We start from the raw sequence: 23,344 nt of genomic DNA on the forward strand, positions 1-23,344 counted from the left end.
CCACCTGGGAAGGGGCTTCTAGAATCTGGTACTCTTAATTCTCCCCATCCTGATTATAAGTTTAGCCACATGAGCAAACCCAAAGCAGCTCCCTTCTGCTTCTGGCCGGTACACATGGAAAGCTCTCAAAAATTTGACTCTCAAATACAGCTGCAACATCCTGCTCAATAAACCTTACCTACGCTAGGCCTCTGATGCTGTCTTTGCACTCCACCTCTTACTGTGGATTTTTTGCACCTTTCTTTCCTTGTCTTTATCTAAGGATATGGACTTTGGATCGCCTTCAACCGATACCCACAGCAGCAGCACAGGCACACCCTTTCCAGGCCAGGCCCTGCCTCATCTGCTCCTGGGGAAATCTACTCTTGCTGACCTGAGTGGTGGGACCTCATCCCACACTAAGTCCCAGCCCCAAGTCTGCCCTGAGGCCCTTCGTAACAAAGAGGCGGACACTTAAGTTTCCGTTAAGTTGTAGGAATTTATTTTAAATAACCTACAGTTGATTAAAAGGGAATTCATGATAAAAATAGAAGATACTTGAGGAAAGATGTGGGAAATGGACTCTGCACACACACTAAACTAACAATGCTTCTAAAACTAATGATTATAGCAAAAAATGTTTTCACATTAAAATTCTGCTTTTTATGTTTTTTTCCCATTTTTTACACAATTACAAAAGAAAAAATAAAAGCCCTAAAATCTTGATTATTTTTCCTCTTTTTTGGACCAAATACTCATTTTCCTCTAAATTTATTGACCTGTGGAACTTTTTATACAATAAAATCTTTCAAGTGAAAGATTAGGGTTAAAAAGAAAAAGATGGCTATCTTAAAGGGTACAGCGAATGCTCAGAACAAAGGATGATGGGAAAATGGTTTCAGTCACTGATTATTTCATTATCCTTAAACTCACTCGCCCGTCATCCCTCCCCAACCCCAATCTACACGATCTTTAAGATCAAGAAAAAGGTTTAAATATTTTAAAATAATTAAAAAGAAATAAAAATTCACATTTAAAAAGGAACACTCAAGTCAGGAAATATTTTCCCATCATGCTTTTCTGTGAACAGGTGTCTGAACCGAAACACTGCCAATGCCACGACTGCTTCAAGTTTAATGAAAATTGATCCCCATGACAATAGAGAGTGACGACTCTAACAGGTGCGCTGGGTTTTTTTTTTTTTTTTTTTTTTTTTAATTTTAAATTCCTGAAATGGGGGAGAGGGGAGGGAGTTTAGGAATTTATTTCTATTAAAATATAGAAGTTATTGCAAAACCCTAACTGTAAAAACGCACCAATATAATCAGACTTTGCATACAGTAGCTAAGAGAATCCAAACATTTCAGTGAAACAGTGAATTTGCCTTGTAGAACGCTGACAAATTCCCATCCACTTTCCCTCTTGAAAATAAAAACAAAATTCAAAACAAATCATACAGCTAGAATTTTGATATCTGAAATATTTTTAAATAAGTTGTCCATAGGACAACTGGCTCAGCTCTCCCTTATAATATCTCCAGGTTTATCTTTTCGCAAAGATGTTGGTTTGTTAAGACTTGCTGCCTCTCTCCCCCGGACACGAGGGCAAGCGAGGCTCAGTTTATCCATCTTTCCCAAACCACACTGTTCTTTTCACAGAACCCTGCCCCTTGAGACTGGCTAAAACTCGTAGTCTTCATCAGCCATGTCAATGGCCCAGGCAAACTTTTCCCTCTGGGTTTTGTTGTAAATCTTCTCAATTGGGACACCCCACTTCTTGCACCTGCAAACAAGAGAGAAATAAAGAGGATTAGTGTGACTCAGCAATGGCCCAGATTTGAGGCCTGGGGTCTGATGTTCCATCTTCTCTTTCACATCTGTCTAGTGAGGATGCAAATTAATGGCACACCAATCATGTTCTAAGGGTTTTTCATGTGATCAACCCATTTAATCTTGACAGTGATCTCTAAAGTAGGTGCTTCTGCAGATGTACAAGTGAAAAAGGGACAGATGAAGAAACTGAGGCAGAGACGTTAGGTAATTTATTTTCTCACACAGCTAGCTGATAAGTGACCTGAAATTTGAACCCAAGCATTTTTTCTCCATATTACTAACCACTATACTATATAGGCTTTCAAGAGCTAATCAAACCTCTAGCACCAAACAAGGCAAAACAAGCAGAAAGAGGTATAAAAGAGCTATGTGGAACCTTTGGCCCAGACTAGCAAGTGCCCTAGGGGAGGATATCTCCACCTATGCCTAGAACTTAACAGGGCAAACTCAACATCTTCCAAAACAAAGCCACTTGTTTCAGATGTTATTATGTGACAGTGTGTGTGACACACAGAGAGAAACCCAATATTTATCTGCCTTTGTTAAAGGTCCCTCTACCTCTCTGTTTGTATTCTTTGTTTTTATCTCTTATTCCTACCTTCAACTGCAAAAAAATTAATGAAAAGTTCTGTTGAAGGGTATAGATATATGGGCTCTTTCCTATTTTTCCAGAGGCTGAGTTTCCATTCCTGTCCTAAAATTCCCTAAGGAATAGGGATGGCACCTGCCTCTTAAAAGCATAAGATACACTACAAGCCGGTATGACAGCACTGACCATCATTTAGGACCATCCAGGATGTTGCAATGCATTTACAGACAAGGTTCAGCAACCAGAGTACCCTGTACACAGCTGAAGCCAGAAGTTTCCCCACAGGACTAGAAGTGTGCAACTTAGGAATGGCATGTGAAGGCCATCACTGCCCTCAAAACCCCCTCCACCTTTCTCAAGCTAGCAGTAGGAGCTCAAGGAGGGCTCAACACTTACCAAGCCACTGTGATCCTAGGGTCCAGATAATTGAGTTTGGAGGTTCCCAAGGCAATCTGTTTATTTTCCTCTCGGTCTGTGGCTTGAACTTCCAGCTTCATCAACTGCTCCTCTAGTCTCTGCACGGCCTTCTTCTTTGACTCTACTACCCTAGAAGAATAGCAGAGTCCTCAAGAACCAGGCCTGGGCTCACGACAAGGGCACACTGTACCCATCCTGCCACTTCGAGTCAATAAAAGCCCAAGTACAGAGATTTCCAAAAGATATCACTCAGAAACCATAGAAAAGCTGGGACCCCAAGGCCTCTGACAGATGCTACACAAACTTTTCTCTACCAGCCCCCGACTTTCACAATACCAGGTACGTACTTCTTGGTCTTTGCATCCTTCATGACCTTGGCATCAGCCTTAGCACTTTTCAGGTCCCTCCGGGCATCTGCTAGCTGTTCCTTCTTGGCATCAATCTAGGGGAAATAATAGTGGTAAGGTTAGGAGCTGTAGAGAAAAAATGGCTCCATCACAGAAGGTGAATCAGGCAGTCTCTCTCCGTGGTTGGTCATATAAAAACACCAAGGGTGGCTTCATGAAGGCAGAGAGAAGATGCACAAGGACTACTGAATTCAACTATTTGTTCTTCAGTGATCCTCTGAGAAACAAGGGTTCAACAGGGCAGTAACCTGTGGGGTTCAGGAAAAGGAACCTGCTAGGGCTGGGAATCTGAGTGTTGATCTTTCCATCAGAGAACACTCTGCATTAGTCATCTGGAGGAGGGCTACAAATGACAGCTGTTTATCAAATAGATCCTGTGCCAGTTTTTAGCTTTCATTCCAAGAATACTGTAGGAGCTACTCTCTAGGAAGCTGAGGCAGGATACTTGCATCTACTGGGCAACCCCAGCTCATTCCTCAGATCCCACCAGTACTCTGGGAAGGGGGTGCCAGCTTCTCAAGGAAAACGGATGCACTGAACAGAGTACCCAAGGGGCTAAAAACTGGCAATTAAAAGGTACCCAGGAAGCCAAACAGCTCAGCCAGTCTGTCCCAAACCAGGACATGGCAGGGCCTGGCTTTGGCATTGTTTTTAAAGGAGAGAGTCCGAGGTGGGAAGGACCTTAGTTGTCACTCAATGGATGTGAAAATACTTTTAGCTGTGGAGCTTTTTTCCCCCCAAGTGAAATCTTCATATCTATAAGGGAAGAGACATGGGCAGTTTCAGCCTTTCTTGTTTGTTAGAATCCTTGAAGTCCCGTGGTGAATCTAAGTTCTTCTTAGATTCCTCCTTAGAGACAGCAGTGGGCAACAACATGGAGCTAGAGCCCCTGTCAGTGAGCTCACACTGCTGGGGGTCAGGAGAACCCCACACAAATGATCATCTAGCTGATCTGTGAGGTTAAGACAACCTCCAGAGTAAATAACATGTCTGACACACACTGGGCTGCTCACTGAGACTAGAATGGTTTGTTAGATACACACAGCCCGAGATTGGAAACAGAGGCCACCATTGTGAAGAGAATCATTGAATATGTTTTACTATGAATGGCTTACTTCCAATATCTATGTTGTCCAAAGCCAAACTGAGGGGACTCATTCTATATACAAAAGCATCACAGACACCACTAGCCAGATTCTTTTTAGGCTAGAAATGCAGCAAACCACAATCTTTTAACCATTTCTGTGAATGCTAAATTGGCAGGCTATGTCAAATTCTCTCAAAGCATCAAAGACTCCATTGATTCACTTGGCAAACAGGGGCGTGTGTTTGCTTTGTGGGCACACAGGAGAGGAATCCTGGGCTTGGAGGGCTCGTCTGGCAGGCAGCCTGGGCTGCCCAAACAGTGGTTCCAGAGTAAGAGCAACAAAAGACCTCCTCATACTCCTGGGAGGGGTCTTCCTGAATTAGGTAAACAGCACCTGAATATTCATGATTTTTTTCTGGCTTGGAATGATAACATGAGGAGAATAAACAATTCCAGATGACCAGCATTTAACAGAATGGCAGCAAATGTGAGCTGCTAGGATGGGTGGTCTATCTATAGGGTTCTCTGCCTGCCAACCATATGATCCAAAGACTCAAGAGGTCTATGGATGTATATTCATTCACTGTGGACATGTACATCCCTTCAAGAAAGCCAGATGGCATCTTTAGCATAAACTAATGGTTCTGTATACCTTTTGACCCAGCTGTACTACTCATGGGTATTTATCTTAAGGAAATCTCAACAAATGAAAAACATTCTGGGCCTTAAAATGCGGACTCATTCCATAGTAGTAGTTCTTAAACTCCAGCTGTAAAAGTATAGAATTCCGTAAACTTGATAAGAAAAAAATTACATCTATAATTTCATTAACCTCAATTTGAAATTTATTTGTATTTTTAAAAAATATTAATAGAGACAGGGTCTCACTATGTTGCCCAGGCTGTTCTTGAATTCCTCAGCTTAAGTGATCCTCCCACCTTAACCTCCCGAAGTGTTGAGATTATAGGTGTGAGCCACTGCACCCAGCCTCTATCTGAAATTTAGTATTTCTTCTTCAGTTATGAATGTGAGCAACAAACCATAGTAATAGCAGCAGCACCTATGACTTTATCATCAGATGTTATAGACATATTTGAATTGCTCTAGAAATCTTAAAATATCATTTATATTCATTAATTACTACCTTGAAATTTACTTCAGCCACCTCAAGACCTTAATAGGAAGCATAACTACTACTGTACTGGACTTTAAAATATATTTTGATAACTGTATTTCAATATAATTGGTTTCCTTTTTAACCCTGTGTATCTGTTCTATAATGAAATAGCTGCACATTTTCACTGTGGGCCACCAAGTTAGGATGAATTAGTTATGAAGTCATTGCTAACACAAAAATGCTCATTATCAAATGTTAACTGCCTTATGGTTTAAACACTCAGTACCAGGAAGAGATAGAAGGAGGAAGGAGGCTCATGGACAAGGAACAGTACCTATTTGCACATCAGTCTTTTCCTCTAGAGCAGCAACTTGTCTGACGTGTCAGTATTCAACAGATGTTTGATGATATATAAAAATATGATTCATGTGGAATGCATAAAAATAAAAATAGCTATGCTAGGATTGGAAAAACTTTAAATATATAATTGTTTCATCATCCTTTCAATTTGAAACAATCTAATTTGGAAATAGCTGTATTTCTGGGGGCTGTGGCAAGGAATTGTGAAAACTCGCTTTAAATCCATTTTCCTTATGTACAATAAGGACAGTAATTAGTAATAAGAATGTGCACCAAAGTTAGCTTTTCAAAATAGGAAGTGGCCAGTATAGAACTTCTATCTGTAGAATTAAGATTTCTTGGACAATGGGTACTCTGATATTCAGTATTTTGATCAGAGATTACTTATCGTATTTCCATTTGTTTATCTTTAGCATGGACCTTCTAGAACAGACACAGAACTGGCCTGCATATTGATATCTAAGCCCCAAAACCTCCCATTTGCAGATGATCTGCCCACAGCAAATCATGAAGTTCCCTTCATTTTATCCAAGATACCTTAGATTGCAAGTTCATCATAGACTTCTCAAAAGTTTTTGGTGGTGCCCTCTGATGGTTACAAAGAATTGCAACAGCTCGATTGGCACGGTTATAAGAAAGGATCTTCGCTGGGATGTTCTCATCCGCTGTAAAGAAAGGAACATGGTAGCAAGAGGGTCAGTTTGTATGCCAACAGTGAGCACACAGTAGTGCCTCCTCCCCATGATTTTACTGACCCTTATCTTACTCAGGTAATTCAACTTGCCCCCAAGGCCTAAGATCAAAATTTGAGCCAATAGTCATAAGAAAATAGGAAGTTAATATGTAAGCTTGGCCTGGGTAAATTCCCATGACAAGAGGAACCCTGAGGTAATATAATAAAATCTACACCTTTCTTTTTACTCAGGCAACTTGGCTAGGGACCCTTCATCTCCTTGCTTCCTCCCTACCCATATGCTTGTCATAGGTGCTGCTGATATTACTATGGTTTGTTGCCCATATTCATTAAGTTCTATACTGGCCACTCCTTGCCTCCCTGCCTCCGCATTCTCTCTACCCAATGTAGCCTGAACAAAATGAGGAATTGAAGAGACGTTAAAAGTTTAAAAATTTTAAGCTATGGGTGGTAGTATTATGATGATGATTATTACTTCAGAGATTGGGTCTCACTCTGTCACCCAATCTGGAGTGCAGTGGTATGGTTGTAGCTCATCGCAGCCCTAAACTCCTGGACTCAGCCTCCCAGGTATCTGGGACTACCACTACACCTGCCTAATTTTTACAAATTTTTGTAGAGATGAGGTCTCACTATGTTGCCCAGGCTGGTCTGGAACTCCTGGGTTCAAGTGAGTCTCCTGCCACAGCTACCCAAGTGCTGGGATTACAGGTGTGAGCCAGTGCACCTGGCCTGGTAGTATATTATTTAAAAAGAAAAATTATAAATGTCATCCAAAAAAATTGTTTTTACTTGTATAGTGTGGCATTCTTTATATCACCTTAAAACACTGACCCTCAACATGCCTACCTCTTGCTTTTCTGGTTCATATTCTAAGGCCATTTGATGTATTTACAGAGGGCAGTGGAAATTGAGGAGTGACTGGGCTCCAGGAAAAAAATGCCTGTGGATCTTGGTGAAAATATTCTAAAAATCAGCTATAGAAAGTATCTACTCTCATGGGAAAAAAAATGATAGAAACTTTAGGGAAAGGACTTGTTTCTGATTTTTCTCATAACCATGGCAACTTTACCCTCTTCAATTTAACAGAACATCACAGCACTGTCTTCATTCTGTGAGCTTTTAAGTAACATATGTATAAAACACAAATGCAGGTATTTTCATAGCAGGAGAAAAGCTGTCAGCAATCCATGAAATTAATCTTGAAGTTGGGGTGGCAAGGGGGAAACAGCACTGATCTTAAGTTTATACAACTAAGCATGAGCTAACTAGTAGAGGTCTAAAGAGGAAAAGTGTCTCATCACAATGGTAGGGAAAAAAAGTAAAACTGACTCTAGGACTTAGCTAAGCAAGGACACCAGATACCATGAGTAGGGGTGTGGGCCCTGTCCAGCCAAGCAATACTTACGGGCTGTGAGTTCTTTTAACTGCTGCTGTAGCGTGATGGAGGCGTTGTATGTACGGAATACCTTGGCTGTCAAGCCCTCCATAAGATCCTGAAGATGCTTATTTAGAATACCAGTCTGGAGGAGACAATGTAACAGAGATTTAGGTCAAAGCTACACTACCTGCTCCTTTTGGCAGCCCTAGAAGTAATTTATACCACTGCAGTCACAATCCTGTCAAGTTTATTTCCCTACAACTGGGAAGTTAGGAAAAGAATTCCAGAATACAGGGTTACATAATGCCTCTCTATGAAGTATTTCAGTGTGTATGTGTGTGTGTACGTGTGTCAGGGTCTCATTCTGACGACCAGCCTGGAGTGGAGTGGTGCAATCTCAGTTCACTGCAGCCACCTCCTGGGCTCATGCAATCCTCCTGACGCTCCTAAGTAGCTGGGACTATAGGCATGGACCACCACGCCTAGATAATGATTTTGCCATGTTACCCAGGCTGGTATCAAACTCCTGACCTCAAGGGATCTGCCCTACTTGGCCTCCCAAAGTGCTGGGATAACAGGTGTAAGCAACCAAGCCTGGCCCAATATTTTGATCTTAACAGACCAATAAAGCAAATTTGTCCTTCCCTATTAAGATCTCAGGCACAGGTTTTGGGTCTCCAGCAGGGATGACTGGGCATTCAGTGAAGGGAAAGCTCTGTAGAAGCAGGGAAGGATAAAAGGTAGGGTTCATCTACCCCCACCCTGAGGGCTTTAGCATTTGTTCTACAGCAGATGTGTCTTCTCTTGGCCACAGATTCACTGTGGGCTTGGAAGGAGGAAGAGAGAGTATACAGGATGCCACAGAGCAGGCCAGGCTAAAGGAAGAGCCCGTTATCTGCCAGCAACCCTCCCCTTTAGGTTCTGGCTGGGACTCCCTTCAACCCAGTATGCTTTGTCTACTCACATTGAGTCTATCAAAAAGATCATCCTCAGGCTGCTTGTTCTCCATAAATAGTTGTAGGTTCTTAAAAACCTAAAAGAAATAAGTGAATCCTAATTATTACTCTTTTTAAAAATCCTAACCTTAGAAATAATCCCAAACTTACAGAAACTTGCAAAGAAAAAAAAGGCACAGGAACATGCATACATCCTTCACCCAGATTCACTGTTAACATTTTACCTCATTCATCATTTACACAGGGTGCATGTATGTTCACTCACTCTCCATGCGTATATTTACAGATATATATACATAATTATTTGCTCTGGGCCATTTATAAGTACTTGCTTATGATATAGTCCTTTAACCCTAAATATTTCAGTTTGTACGTTGTAAAAATGGATATACCCTTACATTTACACAGTATTTATCAGCTTCAAAAATTTACATTGATACATACTGTTATCTAATCTACTGTCCACAATCCAATTTTGTCACTTTACCTGATGATGCCCTTTACCTCATCAGTATAGAATCCAATCTAAGGTCAGTTATTACATTTAATTGTCAAATCGTTTTAGCATCTAATAGAGTATTCTTCCATGGCCAGCAAAGCCTAACTACTGATTAAATCTGAGACTGCTGCTGGGCTGGATTATTAGGATCCTGCACACTATAGGTCTCTGGTTCCAGTCCAATACTTTGGAAAAAATTAGGTTGGGACTATGGAGCTCTAGCACCCTCTTCAGTGGTGGGATCTGGGGGACTAATAGATTAACCTTTCACTCAGTCAGGAGTTGGAGAGAGGCTAAGTAAAGATGCAAACTGACAAATGTCCTTATCAGAAAGGTAATACAGGGTGGGACAGTGACTAAAAGGAGGTACACAAGACATCAAATATTACCTCTCCCCTCTTTCATTTATTTATTTTAATTTTAGAGGCAGGGTCTCACTATGTTGGCCAGGCTGGAGTACAGTGGATATTCACAGGTGTGATCAGAGCCTACTATAGCCTCAAACTTTTGGCCTCCAGTGATTCTCCTGTGTCAGTCTTCTAAGTAGCTGGGACTACAGGCATATGCCACAATGCCTGTCTCAAGTCACTTTTGCTGGTAGCCAGCGAAGTGCAGAGCACACAAAGCAGTCAAGCAATGCTTGTTGAATAATGAAAAACAAGCCAGACAGTACAGACTACATTAACTTACTCGTTTTTCAACAGGGACCTTGTTGTAGTATCTGATGGAGTCCTTCCCAAGGAAGTCAAACTCTACCACGTATTCCTGACCATCCAACTCTGGGTGTAGATTGATGTGCTCCACACGAAGTGAGCAGCAACCCACGGTGTCTGCTGTTTCTCCTTCCTCCTTTTCATTGCCTGCTCTCAGAGCAAGCTGCCCAGGAAAGAAAAGATGATCATGAATGAAGAGACATGACCCTTATACAATTTCTATGAATCCAAAACAGAAGCCTTCCAATTCTGTTTGAGGCCAGAGCATCAGTCAGCATGGCCTGCAAACTCTGGATTCTGCAGTGTTACTTCCTCACCCGCCACCTATGAAAACTACAGGGACGCTAAAGAGTCAAGCTTCTCTTCTCCCTATTTTGTTTTCTGAAATGGGGGTGGAGAAAAGAAAAAAAATAAAGTAGCAAATCAGGGAGTGCTGCTACTCTGGGCAATCAAACTCAAAAAGCTAGTGTGAATTTCGAGACAATTCAAAACTTATGTTAAAATATAAGCAGTACAAAATAGAGAAAAACAAAATTTTTTTTCATCTCATGAGTACCAAGAAATTGGTCTCCTCTAGAGCATGGTCTTTCAAACTATAATGGTGATACCTGCATGGTTTATTTAACCAATTTTGTAAGTTATAACCAACTTTTTCTAAAGGAATGAAATAAGAGTAAAAAAAAAATCTGAATCCACTGCTCACAGGCTAAGCATTGTTTTGTGCAACTTTTGATTCAGTTATACACACAAATATATTTATATGTGTGTTGAGCTGCGATATACAGTATGTGCCACAGGGCCTGGGGCAGAGCAGAAGCTCCCTTTGTTAAGCTCAACACCAGACAATGCCGATAGGAAGATGCTTTCACCTTGTCGATGAAGTACAGAGCTACGGCTCTCTGCCGGACTTTCATCTCTTTGGACTTCCAGTCTTCTCGATACTGGTTCCGGATCTTGTCCACACATTTTTTCAGCCGTCGAGCAGTCTCGTATTTCTGCCAGTCTTTCTCACCCTGTAAAGACCCAACCCCAAAGGTAGTTTACTTTGGGACAGTGTAGTAAAGATGACTTTGAATATCAAAGTTCAGAACTCTGAACAGACCAGAAGCTCACGCCTGTAATCCTAGCACTTTGGGAGGCTGAGGCAGGCAGATCACCTGAGGTCAGGAGTTCAAGACCAGCCTGACCAATATGGTGAAACCCTGTCTCTACTAAAAACACAAAATTAGCCAGGCAAGGTGGCGCATGCCTATAATCCCAACTAGCTAATCGGGACGCTCAGGCACAAGAATCGCTTGAATGTGGGAGGTAGACGTTGCAGTTAGCTGAGATTGCACCACTGTACTCCTGGGTGACAGCCTGGGTGACAAAGCCAGACTCTATCTCAAAAACAACAACAAAATATAACTCTGAATGAAAGAGCAGGAACTTGACCTTAAGCAAAGGTAAAAAAGAATAGTACTGAAGAGAGAGTTTGGCACATTTCCTGGTAAGAATGTACGCTATCCCATTTCACTGCCAAGCACAACTGACTTCTGAGGCTTTCCCAAAGTTTCTAGCTTTAATTCTATAAAATGTTTATGTTCCTGGGAAAAACCCAAATGGTATGTCCCAAAAACTGACTTCTGTCAACAAGAAGCATATAATCACCCCCATTCCCACATCAATTTCAGAGCCTTGCTGCCAAATTTGTGACCCAATAGCAGTTTTCTGCTAAGCCTGAATTCCATTAAATCTAAGACAACCATTTACAATGTGGTGGAGCTGTCAAAGCAGAACCAAAGACTACAACATATAATTATTAAGGAACACAATGACTTCCAGGAACAGCCATCCATAATTATTCACTATTTTCTAACTTCTGCATTTAAAAGCATTTCTTGATGAGATTGAGAGAAATTATGTTTCTGGGAAGACTTTAAAAAAGTAAGAGCTTTTGGTGGAAGGGTTAAAAGTTGATTCTAAAGCCAATGAAGGGTTATTTAAACTGTGAGAAAACGGAATCTAAACAATAGTGAAGATTTCTGCTACCAAGCTGAAGGAAAATACAAGCAAGAGCCAATAATAACGAGTGAGAAGGGGAAAAAAAGTCAAGAAATCCCAGAAGCAGGGAGTTACACAGCATAAAACAGACTACATGACGTAAACACAGAGAAGGAATTTAAGAATCTCTGCTCTTAATTTCCCCACCCGTAACAAAGGAAAGTGGTAGTGTTTTATACCCACATATGCCTGGTTTCTGACTATGAGTTGGACCCGTGGTCCTTGAGACATAAGACCTGTGGTCAAGATAACCAGCCTTTCAGCCTGGGCAAAGGAGCATGACCCCATCCAGAAGAAAAAAAAAAAAAAAAAAAGATAACCAGACTCTGGGTGTGCGGAAGCATGAGATACCTAGAGCAAGAAATGTCTCCACTTCTCAATCCTAACAAGCACTCAGAAATTCAAGCTTACACAGTTAAGCTAAGGAGTCATTAGCACTCTCACAATCACGTGTACCAGTGGTATCTACTTGTTTGGCTACAAAACAAGAATTTCAGTAACTACCTGCTATTGTGGGTGCGTGATTTAATGGTTGGTGCTGCAGAAAAAAAAATGCCTAAGTCTTATTTCCTGGGGAGCTGAAATTCCTCATTTTTCTAAGTACATTTTGACATTTTACAGTGTGAATAAGGTGAGATACAAGCTGTCCTCCTGCACAAGTTGGTAATAAATCTCCATGACAATTGTTCTTACACATGCATTAAAAAATTGGACACAAAAAGCTCACCTTCAACAGTACGGTACCAATTCAGGAATGGCCTCTTTCCCCTCACTCTAGTGCACATGGAGTACCAAAGCCTGTCTCAAAGTCCCTAGGGTTACATTTTCTCAGTTCCTTAGTCATGCCACTGGAACGTAAGGTAGGAGTCAGGCAAATGAGATTTAGAAAAACCCAACCTATACATCATTCACAGGATACTACCAGACTAACTTTTTTTCACAGGCTAGTTGGGCTCTTGGACCAAGGACCCAGGATTCTCTCAAGTTAAGTTGAGATGGAGGTGGGGGCAGAAGCCACCCCGCTTAGATCCAGCAGGAGATGACTGCCTCCAACAAGTATGCTTGTCCCTGCAGTGTTCAATACCCTGAACAAGCTTTCTTAGACTACTTTTAGAAAATAAACTATCCTTCTAGGTCTTCGAGGCAAGGTCTCACAAAACCATCTCAAGACAAGGAATCCACTGGAGAAGGCAAGGCTGCCTTTGACCACCTCTCTTCTTTCCCTATTCAGTCACACCTCCGAAATGGGCAAAAATCTGATTTAACTGATTGTAGGTGACATTCTTTGGATGACTTTTTTAAACTAGTGTGCCCACTATACTGTTTCTCTAATATAGTTGCTATCCATTCAGCAGAGTGAGTAAGTGGAATCAGGATCTGGATTCAAGATTACAAAGTAGGAGGTGAAGAGGCAAACTGGACCCTGTTTTCTGGCAACTCTTAGACGTTTGTATTGGGGAAGATGACATTTCCCAGTATTATTACATAGCTCTTTATTTCCCTTCTTGGTCAGTCTCCACCAAGCAACCACTGATCCTTCAATATGATTATCATCACAGGTTAGTTTTGCCTAGTGTAGATGATATAAATGCAATCATACTGTATAAACTCATTTCTGTTTGCCCTTTTAACTTAATTTTGTTGATTATTTGTTTTTGAGATGGAGTCTTGCTCTGTCACCCAGGCTGGAGTGCAGTGGTGCAATTTTGGGTCACTACAACCTCCGTCCCCCAGGTTCAAGCAATTCTCATGTCTCAGCCTTCCGAGTAGCTGGGATTATAGGTGCGCGACACATCCAGCTAATTTTTGTATTTTTTGTGAAGACAGGGTTTCGCCATGTTGGCCAGGGTGGTCTCGAACTCCTGACCTCAAGTGATCCACCCGCCTCAGCTTCCCAAAGTGCCTGGATTACAGGCATGTGCCACCGCACCTAGCCCTCAACATGTTTTTAAGATTCATCCATGTTGTTGAATGTATCAGTAGTTCACTCCTTTAACTGCTGACAAGTATAGTATATTCTATGACCATACCATAATGTGTTACCTATTCTCCTGGGATGTTTCCAGTTTTGCACTCTTATGAATATAGCACTGCTATGAACATTCTTGTAGAAGTCTAGTCTTTTCATGGACAAGTACATTTTTATTTCACTTGGGTTAAAAATATCTAGAAATGGAATTCGTATTTCACTGCGGTTAAATCTTCATTCCATCGACAATTAGTGATGTCAAGCACTCTTTCGTTTGCTTATTTATTGGCCATTCCTATGTCTTCTTTTGTATAGTATATGTTCAAGTCTTTTGCTCTTTTTATTATGGAGCTATAGGAATTCTTTGTATAGTCTGGATATAAGCCCTTTGCCAGATAAACATGTTGCAAATATTTTCTTTTAGTTTGTAGATTCTTTATTTTAGCAGTGCCTTTTTGCTGAACATAATTTTTTATTTTTAATGAAGTCTATTTAGTTAATTGTTTCTCTTGTTTTCTGTCCTAAGGAATCCACTCTAAGTTCATATTCTACCATGATATCACGTACAAGCTTTAATATTTTAGTCTTATCACTTAGGTTTATGTTAGTCTTATTAATAGATTTAAAATTTTTTGAATTTTATGCCAAGATACCACTCAGAATATATACATATTTTTTTTAATGAGCTTGTGTCTTGTCTTCTAATAGAACTCAACAAAATGAGATCTTCCCAAGATGAATTTTGTAAAGATATTTTCCTTCAGTTAGCCCTTTAATCCCTACGTGGTTACACATAAAAGGTTGTAGGCACATACATCTTTGGAACCTCACAGAATTCTAGACGCTAAAGAGAAAAAAGGCAGAGGCACTGAGGGTATTTTAACAGGAAGGACTTAACGCAACATGATGTCAACACTGATCCTAAAGTTTGCTGTACTTCATTTGAAAGAAAAACCAATGATAAATTCTGTTTGTAAGGTTAAGGCTGGTTTGAAAAACCTTAATTTTACTAAGGGCTACTTTTCTAGGTTGTGAGAGCAGGTAATGCTTCCAAATTTCGCAGCAGATTGTACTTAGCAGTGAGTGCCTTTAAGCAGCCCTTCTGTAAACTCTTAGATTATGCAGGATAAGAAACTCATGGGTTATCTGGAATCAGTGTTTCCTTGGCTGAAACTGCAGGTTACAGAAGGCCAGCTGTCATTCTAGTGCTATTTCAGATTCTATGGGCAGGAGGCACACAGTGGGGGAGAAAGGGAATGGAAATACACTTGCTAGGTGTCTGTGTAATGTAAATCCTGGGAGGAAAAGCAAAAACAAACTGGGAAGAACATAAAAAGATATGAATGAGTTCAGGACAACCTTTTCAGTACCTAGAGAAAGTGTTACTGTAGTTTTCAAGAATCCCAATCCTTTCAATGACCTTTGAGGCTAGAAGTCCTTGTGGCAACGACTGCAAGTAGGCCCATTCATTTCCAGAAAGGGAACAAAGACAGGGGACGTAAGCAGTGTACACTTCAGCTGTTCTACACCTTGGTGCTCTTTTTACACTTGAATGTTTCAATTTTTTTAATTGTCAAAAATTCATAGTTCACATCAAGCTTGTGCTAAATTTCTTGAAAGAGCACAGATGGGAAAGAATGATACATTATTATGTGAGGAAAGTAAGTAAAATATAAACACAAGAGTAAGCAAAGACGACTCTCAGAATAGGAGACATCTCCAGAGGCTGAGCAGAAATGTGAAGAACAAAAGCATCACGATGGTAGTAGCCTCCCATATAGCCAACCTAAAGCCCTTCATGAAGTAAAACCACCAGTTACCACCCTTCAACACTCTACTACAAAAACGAAATCTGTTATTGACTGCTGGGTCACAGTAAGTCATGCTTTAATTATGTTTGCTCCAAGTATGTAGCAATCTAAGTGCTCTAGGCTGGATGTTGTGGCTCATGCCTACCCAGCATTCTGGGAAGCCAAGATAGGAGGATCACTTCTTGCTCCATGCAAGAACGGGAGGACCTGAAGTCATTAGCTTGGGCTTAGCTGGGCTAGGAGACTCCCTCTAAGACAGGAAGTAATGGAAAGAGGAGAAGGGGAAGAAAAGAGAACAATACATAAACAAAAAACATTTCCCAGTTAAAAGAGCTTACAGACAGAAATTTTCAAAGACACAAGGAAAATGGCTCAGAACAACTGCCAATGGTAATCAGCACATGAATTCTCTTCAGGAAACATTTTACGGAATAATCTTACAAAGACTTTCAAGTGAATATATTTAGTATGCACAAAAAGATATAAAATCTAAAAAGAACATCAAATTATAAAACAAAATCAGATATATAATTAGAAATTTTGAAAACAAAAAGTGGCAATTGAAATAAATTACAGATGGAATAAATTTTGATTAAATATAATTAGAAACAGAATTAGTGAATTGGAAGTGAGTGCTAGAACTCACCCAAAATGAAGTATTCCCCGGAACTTAAAAGTTGGAAAAAAATCAGATATGAAAATATAGTTTAAAAGAGACGTCTAGATTGAAAAGTGCCAACATTCATCTAATAGGACTTTAAAAAAGAACTACAGAGGGAATGGTCTAGAAAGTATGCAAGAAGTAACGACTGGTAATACTGTAGGATAAAATACATTAGTCCTCAGATTGAAAGTCTGACTATCTATAAAAACATACCTATCCCTGAATACAGCATAGTGAAACCAGAATCTATCAATGATAAGACAATTTCTTTATTGGAGAAAAGACAGATTATCAGTTAAGATGAAAATAAAAAAATTTTCAGGTAAATAAACGTGAGTGAGTGCCACTGCTGGATTTTTACTAAAAAAAAATTAAAGGGTGTATTTCAACAAGACAAGAAACCCCAGAAGGTATGAGATACAAAAAACACTGAGTATAAAAGTTAATTAAACATTTGACGTGACTGCTGCTGACCACGGAAAGGGTTAGGGTTTTATGAATAACTGTATTTAAAAATAAAAAGGAAAACTTAAAGAAATGTAAAATATAAGAACTGAAAATGAAGAACAAAAATTGTTTTTATAGATAATTATCTATGTAGAAACCCCAAATGACAGACACTTTTAGAACGAAGAGTTCAGCAACCCTAAACAACTCTGAGCACCTCTTCTATTTGCTACCAGATACAAGATCAGCACCCCAAAATTATAAGCATTACCACTTCAGGAATAACCAACAGAAACATAATGGGAAAAAAAAATTTCATTCATATTAGCAATAAAAACGACAAGATCACTTGAAAATTTTGAAAATGTGTAAAACCTTTACAAAGAAAATTACAAAACTGTATTGGTGGATACATTCAAAAGATATGAATTAATGGAGACAGGTATAACATGTTTATGAATTGGAAACTCAATTATATTGTATCTTTCCCTTGTTAATCTATAAGTGTACTGCAATTCCAATAAAAATCTCAACAGTTTTCATTAGAATTTGACAAGTTTATCTACAGTTTTCATTAGAATTGGACAAGCTTATCTTAAGTTAATATGAAACAGCAGAGGGCCAAGAACAGACAAAGCAATTTTGAAGAATCAAACAAACTTGTCCTACTCAATAGACTTTATAAAGCTACAGTAGTTAAGACAGTATGCTACTGATGCAGAAACAGACAAACAAACTAATTAAAGAGGACAGAGAGCTAAGAAACAGTCTGACATATATGTAGATATATCTGATATAGGACAGAGGAGGTAATATAACTAACTAGTTTTGTGACAACAGGTTACTCATTTGGAAAATTTATTAGATTTCAACTTCATTCCATACACAAAAATACATTCTAGTGGATCTAAGACCCAAATGTAAAAAGCAAAACTTTAGAAACGTTTGTTAGCAAGGATATGGAAAAAGAGGAATACTGTGTAGGTGGGGGTGTGAGGGGAGGGAGGAAGAGAATAATGATGTAATTGAAGTACTTAAGACAACAATTTGGAAATATCTAATAAAGAATGTATAAAACAAATTTTCATCCATATTACAAGAAAAACGTGTTTCTTCCAGCGCTGTTTATAAGAACAAGAGACTGTATAACAAATCTAAATGCCTCTTAAGAGAATAGAGACAGGGCACAGTGGCTCACGCCTGGAACCCTTTGTGAGACTGAGGTAAGCAGATCACCTGAGGTCAGTTCAAAACTCTCCTGGCCAACATGGTCAAATTCTGTCTCTACTAAAAATACAAAAATTAGCTGGGCATGGTGGCATGTGACTGTAATCCCAGCTACTCTGGAGGCTGAGGCACCAGAACCACTTGAATCCAGGAGGCAGAGGTTAGAGTGAGCCAAGATCAGCCACTTCACTCCAGCCTGGGTGACAGAGTGAGACTCCGTCTCAAAAAACCAACAAAAACCAACAGAATAGATAAGTTTTTATTATACGATAGAATACCATGTAACAAAATGGATTAATTAAAAGTGTAGGTTAAGATAATAAAACCTCAAAATCAAAGCTGGAGAGAAATAAGTTGCAGAATGATCCCAATAACATACCTAATTTAAAACTATAACTTCGTTTTTAGTTTATAGTATGTTGTACAATATATATATTTTTAGTGTATAATAGTTTACAACATACTGTAAAAACGAGTTTTGGCTTTAAATTAGCATGTTACTGGTATGTTTCATATTGTAAAATTACATATTGTTTATGCACACATATACTGTAAAAATTAAAAAAAATATACATGAGAATAAAACCATGGAGTTCATAGTAATCTACAGGGAAGGAGGTGAATGCTATACAGGTGGCTTCAGCTATGTTTACCGAAGTATTTTTTATGAAATGAAACAATTGAGCACATAGGACATAATTTTAAGATTTGACAAAACCAGATGTTAGACATGCAAGTGTTCATTACACAATTATCTATTCCTGCATGTTTGAAATATTTCACTAAAAATAAAACCCCTAATGCTTGTATCTATTTATTTATTTTTTGATCTAAAAAGAGAATGCTTATTCCACTGGCAATATAAAAATGATTCAAGGCACTATCAAACCCCAACCTTTGAAGATCTCACTATTCTGCTTAGTAGGAGACAGCCTAAAAGAGAACTGAGAGCAAGCTCAAGAAATGATCATTTCTTTTTTGCCCAATGATACCACTTTTCCAGGCCTTGAATGACTCCTCTTGGGATCCCATTGCAGTTCAAATCAGGCACTTTGTCCTGAGAATAAGGTTCAGAGTCTAACTCTGGGTGACTTTTAGGTTCACTACCATAACCATCATCCAGAAACTTGCACAAATGTCTGTTGTGTATAGCAGTTAGCTGGATAATGTTGAATAAAAAATTGGCTGGCTCTCTGCCCTTGAGGCATTCTACCTGGTCTAACAAGGATCTCAGTCCTCAGAGAGTCTCCTACAATTAACTCTAATCCTTATCTGTACAAGTACTTAGCATACATATGTTATCTGTCACCTCTCTATCCCCATTGCCATCATTTGTCTAAGCCCTCACCATTTCTTGCCTGAAGTACTGCAACAGCCTCTCATTGGCTTTGTGTCCATTCCAGTCTCTACAAGCAGCAGTAGAATGATGAATTATGTAACAAGTTTCCACAATATAAATCTGGTGTCATTTCCCTCTTTAAATCCCAGGTTGGTGGCTTCAAAGGAAAAGTAAAGGGTACCATCTGAGAGTATACCAGGGTACCTGATCCAGCCTCTAGGGTTCAGGGATGGCCTTTCTGAAGAGGTAACTTTTAAGATGAGATTTACACAATGAATAGGATTGTATCACTGGAAAGAATAGGCGAATGGTTGTTTCTAATAGAGAAAATAAAGTAACTTTTTGAAACCCCAGACGTGAGAAAGAGCTTGGTAGTTTTGAGGTAAGAAAGGCAGGAGAGGAAGCTATATAGTGAGGCCAGCCAGATCTTCAGATACTAAAAAAAAAAAATTTTTTTTTTTTACATTATCCTTTAAATTTATTTCCTCAGGCCATCCCTGAACCCCAGAGGCTGGATCAGGTACTCTGGTATACTCTCAAATGGTACCCTGTACTTTTCCTTTGCAGCATTTATAACAGTAGATGTCACAGGAAAGCATGAGGAGACTGAAGATCTAAGTTACATTCTAAGAAGATCTAAGTTATTCAAGTTAGTAGCCACTGAATCTTGGGCAAGTTTTTGGGCCTCCCAGAGACAAAGTTTTCTCATCTATAAATAGTGTCATTAATATACGTGTGGTATGCTTAAATGATCCAGATGTCACCTTATGTGAAAATGTTTTTAATAGTAACTCTGTCATTTTGATGATTTTTAAGTTGTGGTAGAATATACATACAATTTACCACTAGTAACATTTAGTAGTACATTTACAATGTTCTGCAACCATCACCGCTTGGCAATTATTTTTATCACTCCTTTTTAGAACCCCTATACCTCAACATACGCTGCTTACCACCCTCCCCTTTGTCCACAACACAGTTCTCTCTGTTTGAAATACTACTTTTAAGATCTAACCTTAACCTAATTTTCTTCATAAAAGTTTTTATCTAAGTGCTGCAAATAACTCCTCTGTTTATCTAATGCATTTAACTTTTATCTTTCTTCTAATACAACTGAATTCTTATCTAATCTGCCCACAAGCCTCTAAGTACCTTGAGGGCTAAAACTATTGTTTTTCTGTATGTATACAACTTTGTGATACTTCAGAAGAGGAATACATGTTTCTTTAAATGACTAGTCTGTACATCATGACGGTTCTCTTTCTGATTTTGTACTTACCAAACTAGGAAAAGTATGTTTTATTTTATTTTTTTTTATTTTTTGTGGGGGGATGGATAGACTTTCAGTCTGTCGCCCAAGGCTGGAGTGCAGTGGCGTGATCTCAGCTCACTGCAACCTCTGCCTTCCAGATTCCAGCGATTCTCCTGCCTCAGCCTCCCAAGTAGCTGGGATTACAGGTACCCGCCACCACACCTGGCTAATTTTTGTATTTTTAGTGAAGACAGTGTTTTGCCATGTTGGCCAGGCTAGTCTCCAACTCCTGACTTCAGCTGATCCACCCGCCTTGGCCTCTCAAAGTGCTGGGATGACAGGCTTGAGCCACTGCACCCGGCCGGAAGACTGTATTTTATAATTGAAGAAAATATATAAACGGGTATTTTTCATTAGAAAAGCAGTGATATATAAAAGAACACAAGGCTAAAAGCCAGAAAATGTACAGTTTAGTCTTCCCTGTTCACACAGCCTTTTTAGTTGTGGCTTTCACATCTTAACAGATGTTATAACCTATGAACCAGGATCAAGAACGTCTTTAATCCCAGGTCTCCTGCACATAAAACAGTCACAGTCTACATAGTTTCTAACAGAGAATATAAAGTAGGCATTTGAAATCCCAGACGTGAGAAAGAGCTTGGTAGTTTTGAAGGAAGAAAGAGGCAGGGGAGGAAGCTATATAGTGAGGGCAGCCAGATCTTCAGATATTTTTTTGAGTCCCACGAACTTCTTCCCTCCAATATACTATGAAATATACATCTAACAGACAAAAACACAGGCAAGGAAGGGGAAGCGATATTGTGAGGCCAGGCAAGAAACTGGAAACTTCTTCCCAGGAAGAAGTTTGTGGGACTCTCCAAAGCTGGATATACGTAGCTATTTGGCTAACAAGAACTGATTCCCAAGAGTTATCTCCTTGCAATAACAGTATCAACAAATTACAATGCATAGGTATGTAACACAGTTTATGATGTGCTTTCACACACAATCATTTCATTTGGCCCTGGTGAAACTACCCCGGTGAGACTGTAAGGAAGCCAAAAGTAATATAAGACACTAGATTTTACAACTTGTTTCAGGATATACAGCAATTATATTCTCTTTCTCATAGCCAAGAAAGGTGAGGAAGTGGAAGAAAGCCACAGAGACCAATATATAACCAACACACTTCAACACATTCTGACCACTGGACGGTAAGCAATGTGAAGGCAGGCACTACATCTATCTTGTTTAACAACATAATTCCTAGCACCAAACATATACTGTGTGTGGCACATATTGGAATTTCAGTAAATATTTGTGAATTAATAAATGAGTAAGATTACAATGTGACCAAAAAAAATGGAGGCACTGTAGGAAGATCACCATAATGCTAATTATGAAAGTACTTACCTTCTTTCAATGCAGAGGGTTTTTAACTTGTCAAAGTGATTCTAGGGGACGAGAACATTATATTCCAACAAAAAAGGGTTATTATCAGCTCCACGAACCAGTGTAGCTCTCAGCTATCCCCTTACCTTGATTCGTGAACTAGGGTTAAGCATGATGTACTTAATGGAACCTTGGATGTTCTCTGTCCAGGAAACCAGCCAAGTAACCTTGTTATCATGTCGGACCTCTTTCCACTTATGTCCTGGAGGAGGAGAAGGAACCTTGGCATCTCTGGAAGTAACACAGCAAGAGGACAGTGAAATGAGACATAAGGAATGATTTTACCACATATTTTTCCAAGTTATCTTAACAGTCAACGCAGTAGTCCTACCTTATGTAAGGTTTTAGTTGCCCTCAGTCAACTGTCATCTGAAAACATTCAATACAAAATTCCAAAAACGAACATTTCATGGCTGGGCGCGGTGGTTCACGCCTATAATCCAGCACTTTGGGAGGCTGAGACAGGCGGCTCACAAGGTCAGGAGTTCAAGACCATCCTGGCCAATATGGTGAAACCCAGTCTCTACTAAAAATACAAAAATTAGCTGGGTGTGGTGGCACATGCCTGTAGTTCCACTTACTCGGGAGGCTGAGGCAGGAGAATTGCTTGAACCTGGGAGCAGAGGTTGCAGTGAGCTGAGATCACATCACTGCATTCCACCCTGGGTGATAGAGCGAGACTCTGTCTCAAAAAAAATTTTTTTTCATAAGTTTTAAATTGCACATTGTTCTGAGGAGTGTGATAAAATCTCTTGTATTCCCGCCTAGGACCTGTAAACCATCCCTTTGTCCAGCATATCCATGCTGTATACGTATGTCACTTGCCCCTGGGTAAGCTAGTAGCCGCTTTAGTTATCAGGTTGACTCTAATGGTTTTATAGTGCTTGTGTTCAAGTAACCTTCTTTTACTTAATAACGGCCCCAAAGTGCAAAAGTAGTGATGCTAGCATTTTGGATATGCCAAAGAGAAGCTGCAGAGTGCTTTAAATGAAAGGTGACAGTTCTTGACTTAATAAAGAAAAAAAAAAAAATATATGCTCAAGTTGCTAAGATCTAAGGTAAGAATGAATCTTCCATCTGTGAAACTGTGAAGAAGGAAAAAGAAAGCT

General features: G+C 39.6%; 1 protein-coding gene across 1 annotated transcript in view; it reads right to left on the reverse strand.

Annotated features, from left to right (window-relative positions):
- Positions 1–458: 458 nt before the first annotated feature.
- TOP1 (DNA topoisomerase I) overlaps positions 459–23,344 on the reverse strand; it is a 95,763-nt gene continuing 72,877 nt past the window's right edge. Inside the window, exons 13-21 of the mRNA XM_017511933.2 lie at positions 22,322–22,466; positions 10,901–11,044; positions 10,009–10,194; positions 8,828–8,896; positions 7,891–8,005; positions 6,326–6,453; positions 3,165–3,259; positions 2,797–2,946; positions 459–1,761 (exon numbers count right to left, since the gene is read on the reverse strand). Of these exons, the coding sequence (XP_017367422.1) occupies positions 1,659–1,761; positions 2,797–2,946; positions 3,165–3,259; positions 6,326–6,453; positions 7,891–8,005; positions 8,828–8,896; positions 10,009–10,194; positions 10,901–11,044; positions 22,322–22,466 (1,135 nt within the window). The 3' untranslated portion in view covers positions 459–1,658. The remainder of the gene's footprint in view (positions 1,762–2,796; positions 2,947–3,164; positions 3,260–6,325; positions 6,454–7,890; positions 8,006–8,827; positions 8,897–10,008; positions 10,195–10,900; positions 11,045–22,321; positions 22,467–23,344) is intronic.

Source organism: Cebus imitator, unplaced genomic scaffold, assembly GCF_001604975.1.
Source record: "Cebus imitator isolate Cc_AM_T3 unplaced genomic scaffold, Cebus_imitator-1.0 Scaffold18, whole genome shotgun sequence".
Taxonomy (NCBI): Eukaryota; Metazoa; Chordata; class Mammalia; order Primates; family Cebidae; genus Cebus; species Cebus imitator.